Source organism: Rhinoraja longicauda, chromosome 8 (assembly GCF_053455715.1).
Source record: "Rhinoraja longicauda isolate Sanriku21f chromosome 8, sRhiLon1.1, whole genome shotgun sequence".
Lineage (NCBI taxonomy): Eukaryota > Metazoa > Chordata > Chondrichthyes > Rajiformes > Arhynchobatidae > Rhinoraja > Rhinoraja longicauda.
In genome coordinates, this window is record NC_135960.1 from 45,558,923 (window position 1) to 45,579,709 (window position 20,787).

At 43.6% G+C, this 20,787-nt stretch overlaps 1 protein-coding gene across 3 annotated transcripts in view; it reads right to left on the reverse strand.

Moving 5' to 3' along the window:
- Window positions 1-11,991: 11,991 nt before the first annotated feature.
- Window positions 11,992-20,787, reverse strand: part of tank (TRAF family member-associated NFKB activator) — a 46,307-nt gene continuing 37,511 nt past the window's right edge. For all 3 annotated transcript variants that reach the window (XM_078403821.1, XM_078403819.1, XM_078403818.1), the window contains one exon: window positions 11,992-17,739. In XM_078403821.1, coding sequence (XP_078259947.1) covers window positions 17,548-17,739 — 192 coding nt within the window. In that variant the 3' untranslated portion in view covers window positions 11,992-17,547. The remainder of the gene's footprint in view (window positions 17,740-20,787) is intronic.

A 20,787-nucleotide genomic window follows, 5' to 3' on the forward strand; every position in this document is an offset into this window, starting at 1 on the left:
CGGCGCCACTCGAGGAACAAGCAATTCTGAAGAGCACAGATCCATGTCTTTCTATCCCTATGCCTAGGATCTAGGCACACACACACATACACACACACAGCCCGCGCTGATTAGCATGCCATAATGAAGTCAAGTCGGCCCCATTGTTTTAACACCTCCCGATCCTGCCTCACCAATCTGTCACTATTCCCCAGTTCTGCTGATCAAGTCGATAAATGAGATGTATAATTAGTTGCCCGCACGAATGCCGCAATCTTCTCACCCTGCTTCAGCTCCTGATTGCTATCACCTTCTTGCTCCTGGCAATTTTGACACCTCGTAATCAGCCCTGCTGCTTCGCCCGATTCCATTTTTTGTCTCTACCTCCAATCTCTTCATTGTACCGCCTCAAAAAAAAACATATATAAAAAAAATAAAGCAAACAAGCTTTGCCTCTATGGTTACCACCAGCCGCACCAAGAGGGCGCGGGAAAATGAGACTCGGGAGGACATTACATTCACCGCGACAGAAGGAATTCCAACTCCATCCCTCCCACTACCAGATTTAAGACACAGAGAGAGAGAGAAAAATAGGCTCAAAATCCGCCTCAGTAAATTATAACTGCACGCACTCATTCACAATATACTGGTAATTACATAAATAAATCGGTTCATTTGAAATGCCCCAAGTGTGGCATTGTATTCAAAGTGGGGACAATAATAAGCTCAAAATACTTGTTTATAGAAATGTTTCAGACAATATCATTGTAAGCCAATCGCTGATGAATTGGGGTCATCTGCGCTTTGGCTCCGCGCGCAGAATATGATTCATATCGCCGTTCATTGATCATTTAAATCCATACATAAAAGATCACCTTCAGCATCAAAGAGTGTTACCCAAGTCAGTGGTTACAAAAGGGTGCACGATGAAGCAAATGTGTTCTTTTTTTCTCGGCAGAATGTATTTACAGCTGTTATTTATTTTAAATGAATCCGTTTTTTGTGCAAACACTTTTTTTGGGGTAAATAAGTGGGAAATCTGAGAACTGAACAACTGGATTATCTCAATTGTAAAACACTTTATTCAATAACTCAAATTATCTCGATGCAATATTTATTTATGTACCTGACATCCACGCGAATATTAAACGGCTTCTGTGGACTGAATTTAGCTGAAGGTGCTTTAAAGAGATAAATTTCACTTTAAAATATTTTCACCATGGCTTAAAGAAAAATTATTGCCGATGCAACAAATGTACAGCCGCCCTGGTAATAAATTGTAAGCGTACAATAGAAGTGAACAGTTCCGTACTATTCGGATCAAAGTTTATGCTCCAGAGATGAAAGTAGAATGAACCCGATCCAATAAGTCATGTTTTGTTTTCTACTGTCGCGGCTTTGGTTAGATTGTTCAATGCAAGTAAATTAGCTGGCCGTCGTTAAACTAATATTAATAAAACGCTGCTATATTTTTAAATATAATATAAATGCAATCGGTTACTGGAAGTTTACGCCGTAATATGACCACACATTTCATTCGAGTGCCGTGATTTCGAGCACAGCATATTTTGAAAGATTAACACAATAATATTTTGAACAAGCTTCGTCAAGTGCGGACCCATTCGTTAAAGAAAAACGAAAGATTTAAATTTACAAGACCTTACTGTGTGTTTCACACCAGACTAAGAATAAATTCCAAATACGATGATCGGTTTTCGATAAAAATCATTTATTGACACAACTGCAAATGGACAAACGTCATGAAACAAGTGAAGGCTTCACTTCAATGAGCACAGACGCGAGGTTCCTTTTAAAATAATCTCCAGCGCTGCGCCGAACGGATTTCTTATGATCACTTCACGGTCTTTATGTTAATGCAGTTCGTGCCTCAAACGATTTAAAGACATCTTAAGAATTTAAAGTTCCCTTTAATGAAAAGCCGATCAGAGACTTTTCACGGCTTGTACAACTAAGTCCACTCATTCGCCGAAATATGCTCCTATTTGTCTCCCTCTCTTTCTCTGACATTAATGTTAAGAAATTCCCATTATTGGGGTAATAAATCCTACAATTTCCAAACCTGCAAATTGTGTTACTGCGGCGATAGTTCTGCCAACAGTTTGATAAGCCAGCCACCAGTTACCGGCACTCGTTCATTTTTCACGTGTTATCTTTCGGGTTGAGTTACACCATCCTATTGTAACGCCATCACACTTTGCGTTAGTACTCCATATATTAATGGTTAATTCACATTACAAACCAACGCACAATTTTAAAGGAAAACGGTTCCTCTTGAAGAGGGACCCCAACTAATAAATAGGCACGTCATCATCGCAAACCCGGGGCAGATTTTCTGAATAATCCATTTAATATCAGAGGAGCGCAGTGACATGTAGAGGCGATTCTGCCCCTCCAGAGTGCTACTACAATTATTTGTTACCAGGATTTAATTTCCAAATGCGACTAAGTAACTCCAGAATTAGCAATCAATCTCCCTCAATAAAAATAAATGTCATGACATTCACATCCCCATTTTAGATTAGATCCCCATTGGACGTTCACTGTCACTTCTAAAATGGTGTTCCTTCAATCTCAAAGATGTAGCATGCCATATATTTTTCGTATTACATTTACTTTGGCATTTAATTAAAACATATTCCATTTTATAATTCATACGTATATATAGCTCGTGAGTTTAGTTCATTTAAAAATCTGCTTTATAATTCACAATTCTGTTCCTATAATCTATTTCTTATTTTTAGCAGAACATGCAAAGGTTTTTTTTTTCACTGCCAGTTATTTTTATAAGGTATATGGTGAGGATAGGCTGCAGAATGAATCCATTATATAAAATTATATTAAGAATTTTAATCGAATCCCGGTTTGCTGTTCAACTTTCACTTTCTAATCATGATATAATTATTACAGTAGCAGAGATGCAATCTATATCCCACTTCGCCAGCCTTGATGGACCTCTAAATCAAGACACTAGAATGGCTGATTGTTCTTTTTAAGAACCACATAAACGTATAGGTTCACGCACTTAATACACAATGTGTCTGCCCCTCGCACAGAAAGGATATCTGTGTATTTCAGTTCTAACCCTTCGCTTTGAAAATGGATTAAAACTTCGAAGTTTTATATTCGTTATTACACCAGTGTTTCTGTCAGAAACAACGACACGTTTCTGAAATTGTCTTATCGATTTTTCCGGGGGGGGGGGGGGAGGTTAATCTATTTATCTATTTCACAATAATTATTTGATGTGTTCTTGAACCGTTCTGTAAGCAACTCTAGCAACGAGATCAAGCAAACAGCAAGAAAAAGAGAAATAAAGAGCAAAATACAAAGTGCTGGAGGAACTCAGCGGGCCAGGCAGCATCTGTGGAGGGCAATGTGGACAGACGACGTTTCGGGTCAGGACCCTTCTCCAAACGGACTCGCTGAGTTCCTCCACCACTGCGTTTGGCCTGAAATTCCAGCATCTGCAGTTCCCTGTGTCTACAGCTAAATATAGGACTGTGATATTCGGTGTGTTATAACCAGAGGGTCGTCTGAATAGTGCAATATGTTCTTAGCATCATCCGGAATAACTATATATTTTTTAATGCAATTTCTGGATGTAAAAGGGAGATTGTTGGAAATTCTCAATGGGCCAGGAGGCATTTTGTGGATGGAGCAACAGGGTTTCAGATTGGTTTTGCCAGAACTGAAGATGTGGCTAAATGAGTGTGGTGGTTGAAAACAAAATATATATATTTTTTGATACCCTAAACAAAGTAGTTCTATCAAAAGAATATCTCCGCTGTAAGTATGGCGATATGGAGGAATATGGATCATGTGTAGGCACATAAGAGTTGGTCTTGGCATCATGTTCAGCACAGACATTGTGGGCCGTAGGGCCTGTTCCTGTGCTGTACTGTTCTATGTTCTATAAGTAGCATACAAGTAGCATACATGACGTACACCAATGCAAAATCATGAGCTCTTCTGGGAAAAGAACATTTTGGACCTTTTTTAAATCTTCTTAACTTCTTCTGGTGCCTCTGCTTCTGGGGTATTTTCTATGGGAAGGAGTCCTCACCTCCAATGAAGACCCCATACACTCATTTCCAGCATTCCCCCTCCTCTTGGAACCCCACTCGCCTTCGCTGGCTTTCTATCCTCTCTGAACCTTTTTAGACTCCAGGGATGATGCTTGACTCCTTGAGTTACTCCAGCATTTTGTGTCCTTTTGTGTAAAGCAGCAACTGCAGTTCCTTGTTTCTACAAGGGGAGAACATGCCTGGGGATGGTGGTGACACTGTCTGAAGAATGGTCCCGACCGGAACCGTCGCCTGCCCATTCCCTTGGCAGATGCTGCCCGACCCCCTCAGTTCCTCCAGCACTTTATGTTTTGCTCAAGATTCCAGCATCTGCAGTTCCCTGGAGAGAAACACTGGGATTGTGATCATTTGCAGAGAAAGCAGACAGAAGCCCATTTGAATGAGAGGCTTTCCATCCACCACCACAAAGAAAGCCTTTGGAAGAATCATCATCAATCACCTCTGTGGAGCAGATTCCAAACACCAGGAGCATGGACAGCTTACATTGATGATGCCACAGCAGGAGCCATTTGCCCATCGAGTCCATGCTGACCCTCAAGAGATCAATCCTGTTAGTCCCTCTCCCCCACTCTGTAATTCTGTAATAACATTCTTGAGATCCCTTTGACTCCTTTTGGCTTGTAACCCATATTAAGGGCAGCACATCATTGGGATTTATAGGAAATTGGGAATATCCAGTAGAGAAATGTGCAAATTCCCTCAAAGTAAGGACTGAGAGCAGCTCTCCAGAGGTGAGAGGCAGCAACATTAACACTGCTCCACCACACTACCCTTCACCATTGATGATTGAAAGATACAGCATGGAAACCAGCTCTTCAGCCCACTGTGTCCACACCAACCATCGATCAAACTGTTCACTCTAGTTCTATGTTATCCCACTTTCATATCCACTTCCTGCCCACTGGGGGGAATTTACAGAAGCCAATTACCCCACAAATCCACATCTTTGGGATGTAGCAAATAAAACAATTCCAGGAAGCAACATCAACCTCCATGAATTGCTATTTTTGTTTGCGCGCATAAAAGCCCTCAACTCATCAACCAAGAGAGATGATGGATTTTTCCCAACTTTGGCTGATCTCAAAAATGTCTAGTCATTGTCCATTTGCTCCACTACAACATGCAAGCCACAACGCCCACCAATGTACCTGCCACAAATCCAACCAAAGTGCAGCCTGCAACAAGCACTTGGATTGGGTTAGTGCCAACCCTCTGCTCAATCCTTTTTGATGCCATACCTCAGCTCACATATAGTATGCTTCATACTGAAGGTTAATTTACGTGATGAGCTGCAAACTGTTAAAAATTTCACACCTCTCTTCCCAGCCCCAAGACCATCCAAGACCCAAGAGGCTGACTCACAAAAGGCAAAGAGTGGAAATAAAGGGGGCCTTTTCCAGTTGTCTGCCAATGACTCGTGATGTTCCACACAGGTTGGTGTTGGGTCAGCCATTTTGACGTTATATGTTAACCATCTGGCTGATGGAATTGATGGTTTTGTGGCCAAATTATCCAATGAAACGAAGACAGGTGGAGGGGCAGACAGTGTTGAGAAACAAAAAGGCTGCAGAAGGACCTGAATAGATTGGGAGAGTGAGCAAAATAGTAGATGGAATACAGCATAGCAAAGTGTATGGTCATGCACTTTGGTAGAAGGAATAAAGGTGTGACTATTTTCTAAATGGGGCACTGGTCAGAACACATTTGGAGGATTGTCAGCAGTTTTGGCCCCCATATCTGAGGAAGGATGTACTGGCGTTTGAGAGAGTTCAGAGGAGGTTTACGAGAATGATCCCGGGAACGATTGAGTTAATATATGAAGAGCGTTTGATGGCTCTGGGTCTGTACTCACTGGAGTTTAGAAGGGTGAGGGGGTCCTCATTGCAACTTACCAAATAGTGAAAGGCCTGGATAGAGTGAATGTGGAGAGGATGTTTTCACTAATGGGAGAATCTAGAAACAGAGGCCACAGCCTCAGAATAAAAGGACACACCTTTAGAATGGAGATGAGTAGGAATTTCTTTAGCCAGAGGGTGGTGAATCTGTGTATTGGGTATTTTTAAAGTGAAGATTGACAGATACTTGATTGGTAAGGGTGTCAAGGGTTATGGGGAGAAGGCATGAGAATGAGATTGAGAGGGAAAGATAGATCAGCCGTGATAGAATGGTGGAGTAGACTTGATGGGTCGAATGGCCTAATTCTGCTCCTATAACTTATGAATATATGAATTCAGAGTCCAGACTTAAAAGACTCCACATGCACCTGGAACAAAACAATGCAATTCTTACCTGCTGCAGCTTTAAAGTCATAGACTCATACAGCGTGGAAACAGGCCCATTGGCCCAATTTGGCCATGCCGACCAACATGCCCCATCTACACTAGTCCAACCTGCCCGTGTTTGGCCCATATCCCTCTAAACCTATCCTATCCATGTACCTGTCCAAATGTCTCTTAAACATTGTGATAGTACCTGTCTCCACTATCTCCTCCAGCAGCTCGTTTCATACACCCACCACCCTTAGTGTGAAAAGTTTACCCCTCAGGTTCCTATTAAATCATTTCCCTCTCATCTTAAACCTATATGCTCTTGTTCTCGATTCCCCAACTCTGGGCAAAAGACTGTGCGTTTAACCCGATCTATTCCTCTCATGATTTTGTACACCTCAATAACATCACCCATCATCCTCCTGTGCTCTGAGGAATAAAGTCCTAGTCTGCTCAACCTCGCCCTATCACCCTACAGCTCACAGCACCAGGGACCCAGTTTCAATGTTGCCTGGGTTTCCTCCAGGTGCTTCGGTTTCCTCCCACACTCCAAAGATGTGCAAGTTTGTAGGTTAATTGGCTTTGGTAAAATTGTCCCCAGTGGTGTAGGATAGTGCTAGTGTATGGGTGATCACTGGTCGGCATGAACTCGGTGGGCCAAAGGGCCTGTTTACGCGCTGTATCTCTAAAACTAAAACAACCTTCAACATCAGAGAAAAAGGAATTTCAGTGAATTTCAAATGTGGCACAAAACGCGTGATGTGTGAAGCAATAATGATCCCTAATCCACTTGAGAGACATGCAAACATACAGTGGAATTTTCAAACACAGATGTGCCATTGATGTTGTTTTTGCAAGACTCTTCAAATCTTGGGCTGAAGGGCCTGTTTCCATGCCGTATCTCTAAAAAAAATTCATTGGTGGGATGGATGAACTCATGGAAATGCCCTCTTCACGACCAACATCTGCATCCTCAGAGCTCTGCAGATCACAGAGAGGACTCAAGAGTTGCAGTGGATCCACAGAAAGATAAGATTAGTTTATTTTAGAGATGCAGCATGGAAATAGGCCCTTCAGCCCACCGAGTCCACACCGACCATCGATCACCCGTTCATATTAGTTCTATGTTATCCCGCCTTCTCATCCACTCCCTATTCACTCGGGACAATTTACAGAGCCCAATGAAGCTACAAACGCGCACGACCCTGGGATGTGCGAGGAAACCGGAGCACCCGGAGGAAACCCATGCAGTCACAGGGAGAAACTGCAAACTCTACACTGATAGCACCTGCAGTCAGGATCAAACCCGGGTCTCTGGCGCTGTGAGGTAGTAGCTCTACCAGCTGCACCACTTTGATTGTTCTCACTCCTCTCCAGGAAGGTTACTTAGATAATCAGCAAGGAACCTCATGGTCACCAGATCTGTCAACTGTAAAATGTAGGAGTGTGTCCATGAAAATGATACAAGCTTTTTGTTTCCAATCATCTTAAAAACAAGCAGCTCAGTCCCGACCCAAAACATCGTCTATCCATTCCCTCCATAGATGCTGCTTAACCCGCTGAGTTCCTCCAGCACTTCGACCCAAGATTCCAGCATCTGTAGTTCCTTGTTTCTCCAGGTTAAATAAGTTACTATGCCCGAGTATGGCATACTTTCAGCCGAGGGCAATAAACATCAAGAAGAGGAAATAAATCAGTTTATTGGTGAAATAGAGGGATGTAAATTTTAGCGTTCAGTGTCCAGGCAAACCACAACCTGAAATTTAGTGGATTTGCATGTTTTCTGCTCATTTTTGTAACAATGTTGGCAGCGAGAAGTTGGATAAACAGGAGCTACAACAGTTTACCCATCCTAGAGCACGATGTTGATGCTGTCTTCATGCATATCAGTGAACAGATGCCTCATCATTTAATCGTTTAAATGGAAATGGATTATGCCAACACGATTTCTGCAAATGTTCTTCTGCTATTGATCTGTGCTCATACTATATACGCAAGGAAACCAGAACCACGGATTAGATCTCATTCTGCAGCTGTCATTACTGTACTGGAAGATGCAGAATATGTGACCCGAACGTTAGATATGGTTAGGAAAAATATTTCACTGAGGAATTTCTAATTATTCATAAAACCTAAAATATGCACCAAATAAAACATTGATGATAATGTAAAATTGATAAATTAAATCCCCAAATTAAAAAAATTATAACAATCACCCTGTTTCATGATTGCGAGATGATGCTCTTTCATTAAATACTGTACATGTTTTATGGTTCAATGGTGCTTCGTGGGGCGGCACAGTGCCTCACAGCGCCAGAGACCTGGGGTCAATCCCGTCTACGGGTGCTGTCTGTACGGAGTTTATACGTTCTCCCTGTGACCCCGTGGGTTTTCTCCAGGTGCTCTGGTTTTCTCCCAAACTCCAAAGACGTACAGGTTTGTGGATTCAGACATGGTAGTCCGGAGGGCCTGTTTCCACGCTGTATCTCTAAAGTTTAAAGTCAATGATGCTTTATTTGTCACATGTGCAACTGCACAGTGAAATCTTTTTTGCATATTTACACATATGGGCGCCATTTCCAAAGTCCGGTCCACCCGCTTGCTCGGTCGACAGGAGCAGCTCCCGATCCCGGGAAGCCCCAAGCTCCGACAGAGCCTCGTTTCACTAAATTAGTAGAAATTAATGTAAACCCACATTACTCTTGGTTGGAACAACACATGTTGGGGACAGAATGAAAAATGTCTGCATCATTGAAGACTGATTTTATCTGCTTCTGGTTTTCATTAAGTATTGGTGAAAGAGGAAAAAAAAGGCTTCAATTTTATCACTTAATTCAGATTTAATTTTACACTGGCCCAGATTTTGCAGTTGTAGTGATGGTGAACCCAGGGTGGAAATGTCCCAGATTAGAGGGCATAGACTTTGGAAAATAAATCGGTAAATAGAGAGGTGTGAATTTTACCGAAAATTGACACGGCAAACATCAATCTGAAAGTTGGTGGATTTGTCTGTTTTCTGTTAATTTTTAGACTTTAGAAATACAGCCTTCAGCCCACCGACCAGTGCTGCGCCGACCAGCGATCACCCCGGATCACCCCGTATACTAGCACTATCCTACACACTAGGGACAATTGACAGTATTTACAGTATTTCCAAAGCCAATTAACCTACAAACCTGCACATCTTTGGAGTGTGGGAGGAGAAAACCCACGCAGTCACAGGGAGAACGTGCAAACTCCGTACAGATAGCACTAATATTCAGGATCAAACCCTGGAATTTGGCGCTGTAAAACAGCAGCTCAACTGCTACATCACTGTGCCATTCCAGTAGCTTTAAGGTGAGAGGGGCAAAGTTTAAAGGAGATGTGCGGGCAGGTTTTTTTACACAGAGCGTGGTGGGTGCCTAGAATGAGGTTGGACAGATGGATTGTTTTCTCTGGAACATCAAAGGTTGAGGGGAGACCTGAGTGTGAATAGTAGTGGACTAAGCACACAGCCTTGGGGGTTCTGGTGTTCAGGATGATGGTGTTTGAGATGTTGTTGCCAACACAGATTGACTGCGGTCGATGTGTTAAGAAGCCCACGATCCAGTTGCAGAGGGGGGTATTGAAGCCGAGCAGGGAGAGCTCCCCACCAGCTTCTGAGGGATGATTGTGTTGAATGCCGAGCTGAAGTTAATAAATAGCATTCTAGAGTAGGTGTTTTTTTTGTTGTCTATGTGGGGGAGGACTGCGTGGAGGGTGGAGGAGATGGCATCTTCTGTGGAGTGGTCAGGGCGGTATGCGAACTGGTGGGGGTCTAGTGAGGTGGGGAGGCTATTCTTGATGTGTCCCACGACTAACCATTCGAAGCACTTAATCGCGATGAGGGTCAGTGCCACGGGACGGTAGTCATTGAGGCAGGAGACAGATGACTTTTTTGGCACCAGGACGATGGTGGCGGCTTTGAAGCAGGTGGGGACGGTAGCTTGGCACAGGGGGATGTTGAAAATGTCTGTGAGGACCTCCGCCAGCTGGTTAGTACATTCCTTGAGCACATGAGCACGTATGTTGTCTTGTCCTGGGGCTTTCCGTGGGTCGACCCTGGTTAGGGCTCTGCACACGTCGACTGAATCCAGGATTATTATCTGCTCCTCGGTGGTAGGGGTGGACTTCCTCCCAGGCACGGTGTTAAGTGCCTCAAAGCGCGCATAAAGGTCATTTAGCTTGTCCGGAAGGGAAGGCATCACTGTTGTTGCAATGCGATGCTCCTTTATAGAAACATAGAAAATAGGTGTAGGACGAGGCCATTCGGCCCTTCGAGCCTGCACCGCCATTCAATATGATCATGGCTGATCATCCAGCTCAGTAACCTGTACCTGCCTTCTCTCCATACCCCCTGATCCCTTTAGCCACAAGGGCCACATCTAACTCCCTCTTAAATATAGCCAATGAACTGGCCTCAACTACCTTCTGTGGCAGAGAATTCCACAGACTCACCACTCTCTGTGTGAAGAAATGTTTTCTCATCTCGGTCCTAAAAGACTTCCCCCTTATCCTTAAGCTGTGACCCCTGGTTCTGGACTTCCCAAACATCGGGAACAATCTTCCCGCATCTAGCCTCTCCGACCCCTTAAGAATTTTATATGTTTCTATAAGATCCCCCCTCAGTCTTCTAAATTCCAGCGAGTACAGTCAGTAACCTGTGCCTGCCTTCTCCCCATATCCCTTGATTCCACTAGCCCCTAGAGCTCTATCAAACTCTCTTTTAAATTCATCCAGTGAATTGGCCTCCACTGCCTTCTGTGGCAGAGGATTCCACAAATTTACAACTCTCTGGATGAAATAGTTTCTTCTCACCTCAGTTTTAAATGGCCTCCCCTTTATTCTTAGACTGTGGCCCCTGGTTCTGGACTCCCCCAACAGTGGGAGTCCAGATGGACCGTGATGGACCAGATGCCCTTGGTTCCAGAGCCTTTCTGGATTATCCATTTTGCCAGACCAACAGAGGTCACGGCCTCCGAATGGAGTCCAACGGTACTGGAACAATCCGCCTAGGCCGCCGAGGAGCCGTGATTCCGTTCACAAAGTCGGCCTCGGAAGTCGGCTATGGGAACGGATCTGCCGGCTCCAGCCGGGCCAGAGTTCCAGAGCCCCGACTGTAGGGGACAAATTCAACCCGCCGATCAGCCTTGGAGCCCTTACAAATTCAAAATCTACTTTCAGATACTTTGGGGGCAGCACAGTGGCACAACAATAGAGCTGCTGATTTACAGCACCAGTCCCAGGTCCGATCCTGACTACGGGTGTTGGCTGTACGGAGTTTGAATGTTCTCCGCGACCACGTGGGTTTTTCTCTAGGTGCTCCAGTTTCCTCCCACATCCCAAAGAAGTACAGGTTTGTAGGTTAATTGGCTTTGGTAAGATGTAAAAATTGTCCCTCGTGTGTTTAGGTGTACGGGATGATCGTTGGTCGGCGTGGACTCGGTTGGCCGAAGGGCATGTTTCCATGCTGTATCTCTAAAATAATCTAAAATAGGTTTTGAACACATTTTGGAATATCAGATGCAATATTCCACAATACAACTTCCATCTTAGGTCACAGGCTAGAGCATTGCAATAAATATTGCTTTTTAATGATTTATTTTAAAGACTCTCAATCATATAAAACTTCAGCAAGCTCTTCACAATTTTTTTCCCACTGGCATTAAATTGGAAAATTCGTACAACAAATAGATGCAGAAATTGTCACAAGTGGACAAAACGTTGGAGGTTCATGTTTAGGCATGTTGTGCAAGTACAGTAAACCTTCATAATAACAGACCAAGGGGGAGGGGAGGGGGGGGGGGTGGGAAATGGTGATTGTTCGCTATAACCAAGTAAGGGATTATCATTGTACAAGTAGTAGAAACAATGAACTGCAGACGCTGGTTAATGCACAAAAGTGCTGGAGTAGCTCGTTGTGTCAGGCAGTACCTCTGTAGAAAATGGATAGGTGACGTGTTGGATCAAGACACTTCTTCAGACTGTCGATCAGGAACTGTGGCCTGGAATCCAGGTGAGTTGACGGCCCCGGCCTGCTGGCGGCAGGGGGAGAGTTGGGGATCGGCGGAGACAATGGTCGCGGCCTGCGGGCGGCCGGAGTGCAGGTAAGGGTTGATGGTGGCGGCAGGTGCGGCCTGGAAGCGGCCGAGGAAGCTGTGTGGGACGGTAGTGGCGATAGTGGGTGCGGCCTGGAAGCGGCCGAGGAAGCTGTGTGGGAGGGCAGTGGCGACAGTAGGTGCGGCCTGGAAGCAGCCGGGGAGGCAGTGCAGGTTGGGAGTGCCGTTGGCAGCCTGGCCTGACAGTGAAGGTTGATCGGTCCATCTGCTATAACCAAATTCCATTATAAAGAGGTCCGTAATAACGAGGGTTTACTGTATAGTAAAAGTGTGAAGTTGACGCTCAGTGTCAAACTGTGAAAGACAGCCGACCTGAACAACGTTTCATTTATTTGAGCCATCGACACAGCAAAAAAAATCCTAAACACTTCACAGAAGCGCTATCAAACAAAACATCGATGCTGAGCTACATACAGAGATATTACAGAGGCTGACCATGGCTTCTATAAAGCAGCAGGTTTGAAGGAACACATGAATTGGGGAGAGGTGCAGTGTATATGAAGGGCACAGTTCAGAGGGGGAATTCAAGAGCTGAGAACAGTTGTGGGAACAGTAATTATATGGGTCGGGAGAGGGGTGAATTAAGAGGCTAGATTTAAAGGGGCTATCAGTATCTCTGAGGGTGGTTGAGATTCCGAAAGAGGGAAGTCATGGGGGGGAGGGTGGGGAATGCTTGGGCGAGGTACTGTGGGAGATGATGGCAGCTGAGAGGGGAGGGTGGTGTGAGGGGCAGCGAGGAGAATCTCCTCAGCATCTGAAATGGTTCAGTGGAAACCTCTCTGATTTTCCAAACTTCAGATTATACATAGAAACATAGAAAATAGGTGCAGGAGTAGGCCATTCTGCCCTTCAAGCCTGCACCGCCATTCAATATGATCATGGCTGATCATCCAACAGTATCCCGTACCTGCCTTCTCTCCATACCCTCTGATCCCTTTAGCCACAAGGGCCACATCTAACTTCCTCTTAAATATAGCTAATGAACTGGCCTCAACTACCTTCTGTGGCAGAGAATTCCACAGATTCACCACTCTCTGTGTGAAAAAAAACTTTCTCATCTCGGTCCTAAAAGACTTCCCCCTTATCCTTAAACTGTGACCCCTTGTTCTGGACTTCCCCAACATCGGGAACAATCTTCCTGCATCTAGCCTGTCCAACCCCTTAAGAATTTTGTAAGTTTCTATAAGATCCCCCCTCAATCTTCTAAATTCCAGCGAGTATAAGCCGAGTCTATCCAGGCTTTCTTCATATGAAAATCCTGCCATCCCAGGAATCAATCTGGTGAACCTTCTCTGTACTCCCTCTATGGCAAGAATGTCTTTCCTCAGATTAGGAGACCAAAACTGTATGCAATACTCCAGGTGTGGTCTCACCAATGCCCTGTACAACTGCAGCCGAACCTCCCTGCTCCTATACTCAAATCCCCTCGCTATGAATGCCAACATACCATTCGCTTTCTTCACTGCCTGCTGCACCTGCATGCCTACTTTCAATGACTGGTGTACCACGACACCCAGGTCTCGTTGCATCTCCTTCTCCTAATCGGCCACCATTCAGATAATAGTCTGCTTTCCTGTTTTTACCACCAAAGTGGATAACCTCACATTTATCCACATTATACTGCATCTGCCATGCATTTGCCCACTCACCTAACCTATCCAAGTCACGTTGCAGCCTCCTAGCATCCTCCTCACAGCTAACACTGCCCCCCAGCTTCGTGTCATCCGCAAACTTGGAGATGTTGCATTCAATTCCCTCGTCTAAATCATTAATATAGATTGTAAATAGCTGGGGTCCCAGCACTGAGCCTTGCGGTACCCCACTAGTCACTGCCTGCCATTCTGAAAAGGACCCGTTTATTCCTACTCTTTGCTTCCTGTCTGCCAGCCAGTTCTCTATTCACATCAATACTGAACCCACAATACCGTGTGCTTTAAGTTTGCATACTAATCTCTTATGTGGGGCCTTGTCGAAAGCCTTCTGGAAGTCCAGATATAACACATCCACTGGTTCTCCTGACAAGCCTGACATGTCCAACATATCCATGTCATAGGAGCAGAATTAAACCCTTTGATCCATCGAGTCTACTCCGCCATTCAATCGTGGCTAATCTATCTTTACCTCTCAACCCCATTTTCCTGCCTTCTCCCCATATAAGAAGAATGGGGAGAATCCTCCTGAAACAAAGTAGAGCACAAACAATTTTGGATAACATGAAACTTAGTATACGTTGGAACAATTCCACCTCCAGATAATAGAAGTGTGTTCTGGAAGTGGACAAGTATGGGCAGTGGAGAAGACAGGTAATTATCTTGGTGGAAAAAGGACACCACAAATATCCCCATTCATGGATAGTTCAAGAACCAGGGAGCAAAGATTTAAAACATTGGGCAAGAAATACAGGGAGGCGAGAGGATTTTGTTTTCAAACTCTGAACAGTTGGGATCCAGAAATCACTGCCTACTAAAGTGGTGGAAACAAAATAAATCAGTGCCTTTAAAAGAGAGTTGTATAGGCATCAGGGAAGTAGGCACACATTGAAACTTGCGGAATGGTGAAAGGCCTGGATAGAGTGGATGCGGAGAGGATGTTTCCACTAGTGGGAGAGTCTAGGACCAGAGGAATAAAAGGACGTAATTTTAGAATGATGAGGAGGAATTTCTTAAGCCAGAGGGTGCTGAATCCATGGAATTCACTGCCTCAGACGGCTGTGGAGGCCAAGTCATTGGGTATTCTTAAAGAGATTGACAGGTTCTTGATTCGTAAGGGGTTCAAAGGTTACGGGGTGAAGGCATGAGGTATTGAGAGGGAAAGATAGATCAGCCATGATTTAAAATGGAGTAGACTCGATGGGCCGAATGGCCTACTTCTGCTCCGATGACTTATGAAGTCAAAAGTGACAACACCAATATTATGAATAGCGCAAATCAATTTCCTAGAGTAGCCAGGAAGACAGCAGCAATGACTGAGGAACTATGCTTGCGATAGGGATTGAAGACGATGGGTATTGTCTTCCTAATACTTGGGTTGGAACATATTTTTTCTCATTCAGTGCAATTTGTCATATTAACAGTCTGACAATGTTTGTGACATTGCAACTGTTCCGAGAGGGGGGCCATGAGGTTCAGTTGAACAGTGTTAACTTGGATGTAGAAACCAAACCTGCGCTTCCTGGAGGCAGTTCCTGGATGAAATAGAGGTTGAGTACCTGGAATATATCCGGAGAAGAGACCAGATATTGGACAGGAAAATCAGTAGCTGAAAATGGATAGGAAAGAATGGAAGCAATTCAAGGGGATTCTACCCAACTCTGCACCACCTGCAACACCACTTTCCTTGAAAGTAGCATCACTGGGTAGCATCATCAGATAGGGTGGTCAAAAAGGCTTTTAGCACTTTGGCATTCATCAGTCAGAGTATTTAGTATAGAAGTTTGGGGGGGGGGGGGGTTATGTTGCAGCTATATAAGACGACAATGAGGCCACATTTGGATGTTGTCAAGCTGGAAAGGGTGCAGAGAAGATTTACAAGGATGTTGCCAGGACTCGAGGGCTCGAGCTATAGAGCGTGGTTAAGCGGGTGAGGACTCTATTCCCTAGAGTGCAGGAGGACGAGGGGTGATCTTATAGAAGTGTACAAAATCGTGAGGGGAATAGATCGTGTAAACGCAGAGTCTCTTGCCCAGAGTAGGGGAATCGAGAACCAGAGGACATAGGTTTAATGTGAGGGGGGAAAGATTTAAGAGGAATCTGAGGAGTAACTATTTTTACACAAAGGGTAGTGGGTGCATGGAATGAGCTGCCAGAGGAGGTAGTTGAGGCAGGTATTATCACAATGTTTAAGAAACATTTAAACAGGGACATGGATAGCATAGGTTTAGAGATATATAGGCAAAGTACAGGAAGATAGGACTAGCATAGATGGAGCCTGTTGGTTGGCATAGGCAAGTTGGGCCAAAGGGGATATGTTTACACTGTATGACTCTATGACTAACTGTATGCAAACAAAGGAATTTTGCTGTGCTTAGGTACATGTGGCAAGAAAGTACCACTGAACCATTGACATCAATGGTAGATTTGAACAAAATGGTTCAATAGCCATGGAGTAAGAACTGAGAACAATATAAACTAACAAAGGACGGCAAGATGTTAGACTGGCTGGTCATCATTTTAGTGGGATGTCAGTTAAGGGAAAGAAGATGAACAAGATGAATCAAGAGCGATTGGGGAAACAAAGAAAGATTAAAATTTGTGTACAATAGGATTGGGTAAATACCAAGCTCAATGGGCTGGTCACAATTAAATACAAGTAAATACCAAGCTCAATGGGCTGGTCACAATGAAATACAAGTAAATACCAAGCTCAATGGGCTGGTCACAATTAAAGTAAACACAAAATGAGAAAAAGACACGCTAATAAAAAGTAGCTTTTGAAAGGAGAAGAGGAGGAATTTCTTTAGTCAGAGGGTGGTAAATATGTGGAATTCATGGCCGCAGATGGTCTTGGAGGCCATCATTGAGTGCTTTTAAGGCGGAGATTGACAGATACTTGACTAGTAAGGGTGTCAGGGGTTATGGGGAGAAGGCAAGAGAATGGGGCTGAGAGGGAAAGATAGATCAGACAATATTGAATGGTGGAGTAGACTCGATGGGCCGAATGGTCTACTTTGAGATAACATTGTCTCTAAAAAATGGATAAAGTTCACAAAATTAACAATTCACTGTACTTATGCCAGCAGATTCCTTGTGCGATAGTCAGTGATTTTGCTTTAAATGCTGATTTGGATGAATTACAATTAAATGGCCCAAAAGGACAATTAGTTTCAAATGATCTTGTCAAAGCATTTCTTTATAAATAATCTGACATTGTTCCAGAGCTAAAAAGTTCCTAAGAGGATAGAAAAATTCTGAAAATATGTTACTGTACCGTCCTTGAAGGATGTCCTTTTGAAATTTATAATCCCACTCACTAACAAGAGATATTTTGGACACCATGTAAAACATGTTAAGTTTGCAGGGCTGTTTTCTTCATCTCAATTGCAGAAAGGTACAAGCATTAAAATCCATTTTTAGTGGCGTGCACAAAGTGTGAATTAAGATGCCTGAGGAAGTCTTCCCTGGATGTGGTGCTGGCCGGGAAACGTGCATGACAGAATTCACAGATTTTGGATTTTCGGTCGGGGTCAGAGTCACTGGATGCTTGAAGCAGCAATCTCCCCTCCTTATTGTGGTAAGGACTCCACACAGGCTGCAGGAGAGAGAGGAAACATTTTTCATTACCAAGCATGCTGTGTAAATGAAAAAACACACCATATGTCTATAAAAGTCAGATTATAATGCAACAGCTTTAGTGGAATAATCAGCCCTTATGGCAGTCTAGAAAAATACATTCTGATCAACCCTTTATATGCTTCAGTGCTGAATATAAAGAGACCAGCTCAAAATGCCCATTTTACAAAATAGATTTTTCTACAACAATGACTCAGCAGCAATAAATGCGCACATGTACCAAAGATTACTTTTGGCTGATGAAAATTAATCATTTGTTAAATTACAACGTGAAAAATACTCAATAACAGGATCAATAAAAGCGATGCACTGTTACTCAATGGTGACCATTTATTCCAAGTCCAGAGATTTCAATAGTTAGCCATTTAAACTTCTCACAGACTTGAATTTTCATGTAAAACAATAATTTTAAACGATTAGGGCAGCACAGCGTGCAGCTGGCAATGGCACAGCTGGTAGAACCACTGCCTTACAGCACCAGAGACCCAGGTCCGATCCTGACCTGGGACGCTGCCTTCGTGGAGTTTGGAAGTTTTCCCTGTGAACGTGTGGGTTTCCTCAGGGTGTTACAGTTTCTTCCCACACCCCAAAGGCGTGCGGGTTAATTTTGTAGGTTAATTGGGCTCTGTAAATTGTCCCGAGTGTGTAGGGAGTGGATACAAAAGTGGGATAACATAGAACTAGTGTAAACGGGTGATCGATGGTCGGTGTGCACTCGGTGGGTCAAAGGGCCTGTTTCCATGCTGTATCTTTCAATTAATTCAGTTCAAACTATAGAACTTAAGGCTTGTGAACAATTTGATAGGCAGAATGTTTCACTTGCCATCTTGGAGCTAAAAAATAAAATGTATTAACCATGTAATATCTTCAGTATCCCGATTTGAACTATAAATTTACTCTGTAGCCAACATTAATTCTAACTGCAGAGCTGGGTCACTAACAATGCATATTAATATCCCAATTTTAAGTGTAATAGCACTGCTTCCTGTTGTTAATAAACATTTTGCTTGATGTATGTATCTAGCAGTTGCACATTAAGTCTGCTTTGGTGAAGACAGAACATTTAACTCGAGCTACTGAAACAAATTGCACATTAAGTCTGCTTAGGTGGAGACAGTACATTTATCTCGAGCTACTGAAACATATGTATTTGCTAAATACTGTAAATTACAGAATATAAAACGCAGATTGTAACAAGTCCCAGGAGGGTGTAATTTATAAAGAGGATCTTGCGTTGCAAACTAAGAAATGTTAACTGGTCTTTCTATTTTACTTTGGCATTGAGACGACACTGGTACGTTAGCACACAAAGCAGTAGAAACGCTGGTTGCACAGATTGCGACTGAACTAAACGCCTGCACTTTAGTTTGTACCAGAGGTAATAGTTAATAATGTGGTATGCCTTTTATTTTTGAAAAGAATAAACTTACTTTAAAGCAAACTGTGCTGGTAGAAATGACACACAAGGAACGGCAGATAAACACAAAGTGCTGGAGTAACTTAGTGGGTCGGGCAGCATCTCTGGAGAAATGGATAGGTGACATTTCAGGTTGGGACCCTTTTTCAGACTCCTTCACTCTGAAGAAGGATCCTGACCCGAAATATCACCTATCCATTTTCTTCAGAGATGCTGCCTGAGTCGCTGAGTTTCTCCAGCATTTTGTGTCTATCTTTGGTTTAAACCAGCATCTGCAGTTCCTTTTTATTACCAGGAACTGCAGATGCTGGTTTACCAAAAAAAGATACAAAGTGTGGGGTAACTCAGCGAGTCAAGAGTGTTTTATTGTCATATGTCCCAGATAGAACAATGAAATTCTTACTTGCTGCAGCTCAACAGAATATGTAAACATAGTACACTGAAAACAATAAGATAAACGAGAGAAAAAAAAGTTCAGTGTGTATATATACACACATACTCACAAGTACATACACATATATATATATATATATATATACATACTCAAAAAAACATACAACAGTAGTTAGGCAGCGTCTCTGGAGAACAGACGGAAAAAGGGGTCCCGACCTGAAATGTCATCTATCCATGTCCTCCAGAAATGCTGCCTGATCCTCTGAATTACTCCAGCTCTGTAACTGGTAAAATAGACCCAGATCTAATTTTCTGCCAATTTAGCAGAGCTGAACATCGGGAACAAACTGAACCTCCACCACTCCCTATCTAGTGGTACGGGCTTCCTATTCACGTGACAGTTATAGACCACCGAGAGGAAGCTTCATACTGCTGAGAGACAAGCTGCATTAACTACAAGAGCAAATATTGTGCCTAAGATAGACAAAAAGTGCTGAAGTAACTCAGCGGGTCAGGTCTGGAGAAAAGGAATAGGTGACGTTTTGGGTCGGGAATCTTCTTCAGACTGAAAGTAGGGGGTGACTCCTCCTCAAGGTATGCCTATCTTGAAGGCATTCTCTCCCTCTCTCCAACACCCCTACTTTCAGTCTGATGAAGGGCCCGACCCGAAACGTCGTCCATCCTTTTTCTCCAGAGATGGTGTCTGACTGCATATTGTGTCTTACTCCAGATGGTGTCTTACTCCAGCATATTGTATCTATCTTCGGTATAAACCAGCATTTGCAGTTCCTTTCTACACAAATACTGCGCGTCCTTCATTGGACAAGCCACCAACAAAAACAATGCAGGAACGGGATCTAGAGTAAATCGGAGGATTACTGGCACTGAGAACTTGTCCAAGGAGGGAGGGCACCGTTAGCCAAGACTCTCCTCATCCAGTGACCCCTGTTGGAACACCACATGTGTGCACGCAAGGCAGGGGCTTAATTGGGCTCAGCTGCCACAGCTCTGGTAGCAGAACAGCATCCTTACACTCACTGCAAAACCTAACACCTTTATAATAGCCACTTGCTGATGCATCAGAGCCCCCCTGGGACACGTACATCTCTGTCCCAGCAAGGATTCAAACGTCTGTGGCAAAGCAGAGAAGAAATTTAGCAAAATAACATTTTGATTCATTGTAAAATGGGAGAAGCT